The 9,616-nt window shown below is 38.6% G+C and overlaps 1 protein-coding gene across 2 annotated transcripts; it reads left to right on the top strand.

Annotated features, from left to right (window-relative positions):
• Positions 1 to 1,664: 1,664 nt before the first annotated feature.
• LOC122556153 (extracellular calcium-sensing receptor-like) lies at positions 1,665 to 9,290 on the top strand. Of its 2 annotated transcripts, XM_043702660.1 has the most exons (7): positions 1,665 to 1,837; positions 2,230 to 2,521; positions 4,691 to 5,524; positions 5,644 to 5,871; positions 7,440 to 7,563; positions 7,669 to 8,123; positions 8,279 to 9,290. In XM_043702660.1, the coding sequence occupies exons 1-7, from the start codon at positions 1,767 to 1,769 to the stop codon at positions 8,753 to 8,755; spliced, it is 2,481 nt and encodes an 826-aa protein (XP_043558595.1). In that variant the 5' UTR covers positions 1,665 to 1,766; the 3' UTR covers positions 8,756 to 9,290. The 2 variants fall into 2 exon arrangements, with proteins under 2 accessions (XP_043558595.1, XP_043558596.1); XM_043702661.1 differs by lacking the exon at positions 8,279 to 9,290 and having other exon boundaries at positions 1,700 to 1,837; positions 7,450 to 7,563; positions 7,669 to 7,769.
• The last annotated feature ends 326 nt before the right edge of the window (positions 9,291 to 9,616 follow it).

Here is a 9,616-nt window from a genome sequence, read left to right as displayed (position 1 = left end):
ACATCACTGACCAGGATGACAAGAAAATATCTAAGTGAGCACTATATTAGATCAACTAATGGTCTTAAAGTAGTCAGGATTGTTCAGCAACTGCTGCCTTATAACCAAATCATATTGTATAGTGGTCATTGTGCACTGACATTTAAATGTATTAAGCATTTTCGGGCTGAAGCCTGAATTCTGTCAGTGAAGCATGCTATTTGCATAGCCACAACATAATAGCAGCATTAAACAGCTTTCTTAACGTGCCATACAGATGTTTGATAAAACATGGTGCTGGAATAGGCACAGCAGGTCAGGCAGCATCCGAGGAGCAAGAGAGTCGACCTTGGGTGGCACGGTGGCACAGTGGTTAGCACTGCTGCCTCACAGCGCCAGAGACCCAGGTTCAATTCACGCCTCAGGCAACTGTCTGTGTGGAGTTTGCACATTCTCCCTGTGTCTGCGTGAGGTTTCCTCCGGGTGCTGTGGTTTCCTCGTACAGTCCAAAAATGTGCAGGTTAGGTGAATTGTCCATGCCAAATTGCCTGTAGTGTTAGGTGAAGGGGTAAATGTAGGGGAATGGGTCTGGATGGGTTGCTCTTTGGAGGGCCTGTTTCTACACTGTAAGTAATCTAATCAAATCTTTCAGGAAGGACCATTCTTCTGGACTGGGGAGGGGGAAGAGGGTTAATAGATGATTCTCAACCCTCTTCCTCTTACCCACTCCTGAAGAAGGGTCCTGCCTAAAACATCGACTCTCTTGCTCCACAGACTTGCTGTGCCTGTTCAAGTGCCATGCTATTTCAACTCTGCATCTGCAACATCTGCAACCCTCAGTCTCCTACATGACTGACAAACAACGAAAGAACGCCGATGTTCTAAATCAGGAACAAAAACAGAAATCGCTGGAAAAGCACACAGGAAAGGTCACTTGATCCGAATCGTAATTCCGAGTTCTCTCCACAGATGCTGACAGACCTATTGAGTTTTTCCAGCAATTTCTGGGTTTTTTTGTTGCTGCTCATGTTGAAGATACTTTGCCCTTCTAAAAAACTTAAAATAGAGCGGATAGTTTCCAAATCCAGAAGTGGCAAAACAATGGTCTGACCAGAGTTAGCGTTGCCCCGCAGAGTATGAGGACATCTGAAGGGCGATGATGATGGTCTTCCCGTTGCTTGCTGGACTTCTAATTTTGAGGTGCTCAATCCCACTGGAACATACACTTCAGACTTTTGCCTGAAACCATTGACCTGCACATCTTACACTGTGGGAGGAAACCGGAGCACCTGGAGGAAACTCATGCACGCATGGGGAGAATGTGCAAACTCCATAGACAGTCGCCCAAGGCTAGAATCGGACCCAGGTCCCTGGTAGCAGTGCTAACCACTGTGCCATCCCAATTGGATTGAAGCTACGCAGGTGACTGTGTTTGCAATTACAGGTATTTTATTCATGAATCTCATGTTGATTAAAGTGGTGATGTGTTTCCTTCAGGGATCAGCCAAGTAATTTTTTTGAAGGTCAGTAGAGATTGTAATCAATTTGGTGCTCATTATGGAGTGCTTTAATGAAATAGCTAGAGCTTATATTAAATCAGTTATCCTACTCTAAACCGAGGACAAATATTTGCCCTGCCAAAGATGCATTATTCGGTCCTTTTAGTAATGAATTCTGTTCTTGCTTTGGCATGGACCAGTAATGAGCAGACTTGCAAACGTTGGGGTAGGTCTGATTTACTGGGTATATCGAAGGATGGAGATATCATATTAGGTGGAATTTTTGGGATGCATTCTTACCACTTTGAGCACCGGCAACTCACGTTCACCAATCACCCGGAGCCAACAAAATGTATCAGGTCGGTTCATCTGCCGTCATTCTGCTTCACGGGTTTCTACGACTACATTCTGAAATAATTTGTGCATTTAAGATAAAATAATTGGTTCGCTTTACTTTCGCAGTGTTGTCCCAAATTGCTTTTTACTGAAGCAGGTACTTGAGCAATTTATTCAAGGTTGTCACGTGGTCATACAGCAATGTATGCACTTCAAGCTCCCACAATTGGTCTTGTGATCAAAACTCAAACCCACTTTTAGAGTTTTGAAATGAAGAATAAGTGTAAATTACGACATTGTGAGAGGTCCCCCGCTCTTCTTTGAAATAATTCTATTGGACCTGAGAAGGAAGGTCGTGGACACGCTGAAATTCTTGTTTAAAATTGAGGCGTTTGTTTTCTCACCTTCTCTACAGCTTTCAGTTCAGACCTTTCCGTTTTGCACTGGCGATGATTTTTGCAATCGAGGAAATAAATAACAATACAGCTCTACTTCCTGGAGTCACACTGGGATACCGCCTGTACGATTCTTGTAAGCTGACCCAGTTATCGCTGAAAGCAGCTATGGCGTTTCTGAACAAACCTGAGGCAAACACGCCCTCTGTTAATTGTAAAAACCTTTCCATTGTTTCTGCCATTGTCGCTGATTCTGGATCCACGAAGTCTTTAACAATAGCACCTTCCATGGGTATCTTCAGAATCCCTATGGTAAGATACGATGTTTACTAATTCGGTTATGCGATGTGAATGCATTTAGAACAACAAATATGATATGATGTTGTGTGGGTCATTTAGTCTATTGTCAGTGCAAAATTTGGAATTTGTTTATCGCCGTTACATCGCCTTTAAAATGCTCATTCAGAATGGTGAGACTGTCCAGTACAATGACTGTTGATTGCCCTTTGGCTCGGTTTAGCTACAGTTTTATAACGAAGCTATTATTCCTCTTCATCTGAGATAGTGCTTCGAAAGTCTCATTTCAATAACTTGGTGATGAATAGAAGTAACCTATGATAAAGCAAACATTCAAAAATGATTCCAACAATTGGCAATTTTAGATCATTTTTATTCAATCATGAGATGCGGGTTATACTGGCAAAACCAACATTTGTTTCCAGTCCCAAGTTATCCTTGAACTGAGTGGCTTCCAGCAACATCTGCAAGCCAGGTTTACAGTGAATTATATTACATGGATCAAAAACAGAAATTGCTGGAAAGTCTCAGCAGGTCTGGCAACATCTGTGGAGAGAAATCAGTGTTGATGTTTCGGTCCCGTGACCTTTCTTCAGAAGATCATATGGAGTAGCATCAGGATAAGTATCAGTAAACGAGATGGGAACGTTTGTTTTACTGCAATCATAGTTTAATGCTCACCGTTATTGGGGCTATCTTTATATTCCACACGCCTTGGATTTAATCGCCACTGGTTACCATGGTGATATGCCGATGATATTTGAATACTGCACTTTCACCTTTTGCTCACACGAAGAGATTCAACAAGTGCTAAATGAACCTCATCCTAAGTATTTAAACTAACTATTATATCAGAGCTTTACTCAATTTTTAAACAACTTGTCTCATGCTGATATTGCACTCTAAGAACAAGCTGAGATGATATTTGGTCCACAGGTCAAGACGTTACCACAGCACCACAAAAGCCCGACACCGTTTTTCTTTGCATCCGTTTGTCAATACTTTGATGTGTTCTTATCATGAACCATGGTAACTTAATTTACGAGTATCAATTCAGCTGTTACTAATCTTCCTTAAGTGTAAAGTCGATCGCATTTCAAAACTATGTGCTACCACATTTGTCCGTCTTATTTTTTAACTGAAACCTTAACCCACTTATTGGGAACAGCCCATTGGCGAAATGAATTTACGGTCAGGGATGTTATATTTAATCACATGCTTTTGCTTTTGATGCATGATTTAAAATAAAAAAGAATGACGTTCACAATAATGGACAGGTCAAACACATCTTTCAAGAGAGAAATTGTAGCTTCAAAAGTGAGCTAATGTCATGTTGAATTCAGCATCGTGATGCGAGACCACATAAGACAATTTTTCATCGAGTCAGGGCAGAAAAACATTCTACAAGAGATAAACTGAGAAAAAAAGAAATTTCATTTCATTAAATACTCTTGTGCTATCAACTCTAATGTAAAGATCAAGGTACAAAATATTAACCCAGAACGTTGTTCCTTGAACTTTCAAAATTAAGGAGTCATGACATTGAAAGGGGAGCAACATAGCATATTAATGTATTGTCTACAAAGCCTACCTCACAGCAAACCACAGCATAAATAGAATGCCAAACGATAGAACGCAAACATTATGTTAGCAATTGATATATTTCTAAATTAAACTAAATGTACAGTTACTGGTTTACTATGAATACGTAATTATGCCTGAGAGACAGTAAGCTTAATTTTCCTGCCAGAAGTTGGATTCTGGCAGGAAAATTCTTCAATATTTTACCTCACAAACTTGAATTTGAAAACCAGTAATGTTGAAAATGTTGTTAAAGATTTCAGGGGTTGATTGAAGAGTAATTTAAGTTTTGGTAATGGTCATGCAGAATTACTCATATCCTGTACTTTAATTTTTTTTCTTTTTCCTCCATTGACTTCCATGTGAAGGCACAAAAGATGAGGTCAACAGTGGACATTATGAGACAAAATTAGAAATCGTCCCAGGTCACCTGGAGAGAGAGAGTGTGAATAAGAGAATGTTCATAGGTGTTCTTCATGTTAAATCCTGAGGATTTATTTGAAATATTTGCACTTCTCCACTGATTATTTTTGATTTGATATCATGAACAACCACAAATTATAATTGAAGTACAAAGGTTTTTTTTTGCTTTATTCATGGCAGGTTAGTTACTTCGCAACTTGTGCATGCCTGAGCAACAGAAAGGAATATCCATCATTTTTTCGAACAATACCAAGTGATTATTATCAGGCAAGAGCACTAGCCCAGCTGGTGAAACATTTTGGATGGACCTGGATTGGGACAGTTAAGAGCGACGATGACTATGGAAACTTCGGAATGCAAGCATTTGAAGACACAGTCCAACAGTTTGGTGTTTGCATAGCCTTTTCTGAGTCGTTTCATATAACATACACTCAAGAGAAGTTACTGAAAACAATTGACACCATAAAAACCTCTTCTGCAAAAGTTGTCGTTGCCTTTGTGGGAAAATCAAACATGCGCATTCTACTAAAAGAAATGATTAGACAAAATGTCAGTGGCATACAATGGATTGGAACTGAATCATGGGTTTCTGCATTGCTTCTTCCTCCAAAGGAAACCAAAAAGATTGCTTCTGGTACAATTGGAGTTGCAATTCGCAAAGTCCATATACCAGGGTTGAGAGAGTTCCTAATGAATGTTCATCCATCCTTGTATCCAGAGAACCTTTTGATCAAAATGTTTTGGGAAAGTTGTTTTGGCTGTACTCTAACTGATGGAAACAAAACAGATTCACAAAAAACTGAATCGGAGCTGAAGAAATGCACAGGAAGAGAAAATTTACAAAATATCCAAAATGAATTTACCGATGTCTTGCAATACAGAGTCACTTACAATGTGTACAAAGCAACTTATGCGATAGCTCATGCACTTCACAACATGGCATCATGTAAAATTGGGTCAGGGCCTTTCTCCAATGGGAGTTGTGCCAATATTTCAAATTTTCAACCATGGCAGGTGAGGAACATTTAACATGGTTTGATCTCTGCATTTACATATATGTCAAAAGTGGTCAAATTCACAGTTGAAATATTGCAACTTATGTTAACAAGTTCTCATTTTGTTTTTGTTTAAAGTTACTATACTATATGAGAACAGTGAATTTCACAACCAAGATCGGAGAAAAAGTTTATTTTGATGAAAATGGAGACCCTGTTGCAACATATGATATTGTAAACTGGCAAACAAATGCCCTCGGTAACATCGACATTGTAAATGTTGGCCTCTATAATGGATCAGCTCGTTTCGGAAAAGAGCTTTCAGTAACAGAATGGGCGATTGTTTGGAGTGGTGGTCAGAAGTCGGTAAGATTTGTGGAAAACCATCCCTTTTAACCAGCCTTATCTTTAAGTTCAGTTTCTTTTCTCTGCCACGGAAAAGCAAACTGATGGTTGTTGTATCAAACAGGTACACTGCCAGTAACTGCCCATTTCCCAACTTGGAATAAAATTGCAACTGATCAAGCACTTTTAAATAGAGAATATCTGCTCACCCATTCAAAAATTGTTTAACTTGATCAATCCAGAATGTAAGATCAGAGAGATATATTTCCACTCACTTCAACAGCAGAATTTCCTTGCTCATAACTGATGTAATTAAAAATATGAAAGAAAAATGTGCAAATGAAGAACGAGTTATTCTCATACCTATATGCTAAAATAGCACTGCATGAACAAATGAATGTAGGAACAAAGACATAAAATCTAAACATACTGAAAAGTGGTTGCATAGGTTTGCAAAAAAAAATAAGGGAGTAATGGATACATTAGTTGTATGTCAAGGAACATGATGGTTCAAATTCCTCTTGACCTCAAACACATTTCTGCTGCAATAATGTCAAGCAATGACAGAATGCTGACCAGCCCAACATATATTGTCCCTCATCATCTCCCCTTGATATTCAATTGCACCAGCAACACTGAATCCAATGCTATCTGGGCGTAATATTTACAAGAAGCTCAGTTGGAATGATCATATCCAATCTGTAGCTTCTAGAGCATACCGGATGCTTGGAAAGCTGCGATAGGCATCTCACCGCAGGAATCTCCAAACATAACCACCACCAACAGGACACAGTTCAGGACAGTGATCAAATCCTCCCACTTGCCTCGATGGGTGTAGGTCCAACAGCACTGAAGAAGCTTGACAAACACAGGAAAAAGCAGCACAGTTCATTGGTACCAAGTCCACAAACGTTCCTCTACCACAGATGTTCAGTGGCATCACCTCCAAGATACATTACAGAAATTCTACAATGTTGTTTGGGAAGCACCTTCCAAACTCATGCTTATTTCCACCAAGAAGAACATTGGTAACAAATCCATGCATCACCACCACCTGCAATTTCTTCTGACAGCCTCTCACAATCCTGACTTTGAAATATGTCTCAGTTCCCCCTTATGACAATATAGCAACAACATCGACAGCAAATGAATTTCAATGGTTCAGAAGGGGAGGTCAAAGCCAATTAAAGATGGACAATATATATTGGGCTAGTCAGCAATGACCACATTGCATGAATAAATGAAGAAAAAACATTTTTATTTCTGAATCTGGTTTTCATTTTAACCATTAAATGGTATTACTGCAAATTGCATCTGACTTTATTTAGATATTTCCCTATTTCCTTTTTCAATAAAATGAAGCAAATCCTGGTACATGTGCGGAATGTTACGTGAATAGTCTGTGCAAATATATTTCAAGCACTTTACTGGAACAAGATAAGGTTACAAATGCTGACAGTATTTCAAAAATAACTGTCCTAACAAGGGTCACATAAGTAGGTCTTTTTCTGTTACCAGAGTGAATGTTGTACATTTGCTACATGGAATTACTAACATTTCTTCATCATTGTATTCATATTCCTAATGAGGTACCTAAAGCTGTTTGTTCTGAAAGCTGCCATCAAGGAACAAGAAAAGCAAGAAGAAAAGGACAACCCGTTTGCTGTTTTGATTGTGTACAATGTGCACAAGGTGAAATTAGTAACACAACTGGTAAGGATACACCATTGCTAAAGGTATTGTTTCTTAAACTAGATACCTGCATTGCTCAGGTTTAAGATTCCTCGTGTACTGACGAAGTCTTATGTTGCTTTATAGATTCAATTCATTGTGTAAAATGTCCATTGGAATTCAAATCTAATGAAAGACGGGATCAGTGCGTTCCAAAGGAAATTGTGTTTCTTTCCTTTTTTGAGACAATGGGAATCATTTTGGTGACACTGGCGCTGTTTGGAGCCTGCACCACTGTTGGTGTATACACAATATTCTACATCTACCGACACACTCCAATTGTAAAAGCTAATAACTCTGAGTTAAGCTTCCTTCTTCTTTTTGCCTTGGTACTCTGTTTTTTGTGTTCAATTACATTCATTGGGACACCTTCAGTTTGGTCCTGTATGCTCTGCCACGTAGCGTTTGGTATTAGTTTTGTTCTTTGCATTTCTTGTGTATTGAGTAAAACAATTGTTGTGGTGATGGCGTTCAAAGCAACATTTCCTAGCAATAATATGATGAAGTGGTTTGGACCAAGACAGCAACGGCTGACGGTTTACATCCTCACACTGGTACAATGTGTAATATGTACTACCTGGTTAATTGCATTTCCACCTTATCCATTGAAAAGCACTAGTCACTCTCCTGAGATAATCATGTTTGAATGCAATGTAGGATCTTCGTTAGCCTTCTACAGTGTACTCGGACGGTTTACATTCTTACACTGGTACAATGTGTAATATGTACTACCTGGTTAATTGTATTTCCACCTTATCCATTGAAAAGCACTAGTTACTCTCCTGAGATAATCATGTTTGAATGCAATGTAGGATCTTCGTTAGCCTTCTACAGTGTACTCGGTTATATTGGATTTCTGTCCTGTGCATGTTTTGTGGTAGCTTTTCTGGCTCGACAACTTCCAGATAACTTCAATGAAGCGAAACACATAACGTTTAGCATGCTTATCTTTTGCGCAGTTTGGATAACTTTCATTCCAGCTTACATAAGTTCACCAGGTAAATATGCTGTGGCAGTTGAAGTATTTGCTATTTTGGCTTCCAGCTTTGGTCTGCTTATTTGCATTTTTGTTCCAAAATGTTATATTATTCTGTTGAAGAAAGAAAACAATACAAAGAGGAACATGATGGGCTCAGTGACTTCCAATAAAAGCTTTGAGAATGTTCAGAAATGAAACACAGAACACAGATTTTTGTCATAATGAGAGTGCATGGCAATTGCATGTGAAGAGCCATAAAGCAGAATAGTACACCAGGACTCATTTCACATAATCGAACAAAGCCACAATAATCTGTAATACCTGTAATTTTGAAGTTCAGCTGATAATTTTGACTGTTTTATACATCTGCCCCACGTTTCATTTACATGAAACCTCAGGGCAGAGTAACTTTAATTATCCAACATTCAATTATCCGAATTTTGGATTATCCAAACAATATTGCAAGGTCCTGATTCTTGGCTAAACTGTTTTATCTGACATTCGATTATCTGGCATTAGATTATCCAAACAAAGTAGTCCCTACCTGTGTCCTTCGGATAATCAATGTTCCTCTAGTAATTAGAATAGAAAACGGTGTATAACCTATATTTATTGAAAGATGGATCAAAGTTACTTTTTGTTTCTTCATTGTGACTTGAATTTCTTTATTGCATGGAGATTCTATTTGAAACTAGCTTTACCTATGAATAAAAATTCAGTTCTGAAACTTGGCCGATTCAAATGTCCAAATAGATTGCTCACATCGTTTTCACAAAGCACTTTAATAAAAATTCCATCACTGTGCTAAATTGACTTTGAAGTGGGTCACTGGTGGGAGGGTGGGATGATGATGGTGGAATGGGGAAGGTTTTGGAAACTTTGAGTTTACCATATTGGCGGTAATGTGGAAAACTCAATATTTGGCCTTTTGCAGAATTAGTTTTCTATTCATATTCCAAAGGAGCTCACAAATAATAATCTTCTCCCATTCTTAATGAGGGCATATCTGTAATATGCACTCACTAACCAGTAGGCTTTTTACACTTATTTAAACGA

Source organism: Chiloscyllium plagiosum, chromosome 13, assembly GCF_004010195.1.
Source record: "Chiloscyllium plagiosum isolate BGI_BamShark_2017 chromosome 13, ASM401019v2, whole genome shotgun sequence".
In the NCBI taxonomy this organism is placed as follows: Eukaryota; Metazoa; Chordata; class Chondrichthyes; order Orectolobiformes; family Hemiscylliidae; genus Chiloscyllium; species Chiloscyllium plagiosum.
This window is presented reverse-complemented; position numbering and strand designations above follow the sequence as displayed.

Excerpts from the sequence above, each read along its gene's own strand:
- LOC122556153 (XM_043702660.1), top strand. The coding sequence starts at position 1,767 with ATGCATTCTTACCACTTTGAGCACCGGCAACTCACGTTCACCAATCAC. Across the intron at positions 1,838-2,229 it reads GAGCCAACAAAATGTATCAG|CTTTCAGTTCAGACCTTTCC; the intron begins GTCGGTTCATCT and ends CCTTCTCTACAG. Across the intron at positions 5,872-7,439 it reads GGAGTGGTGGTCAGAAGTCG|GTACCTAAAGCTGTTTGTTC; the intron begins GTAAGATTTGTG and ends ATTCCTAATGAG.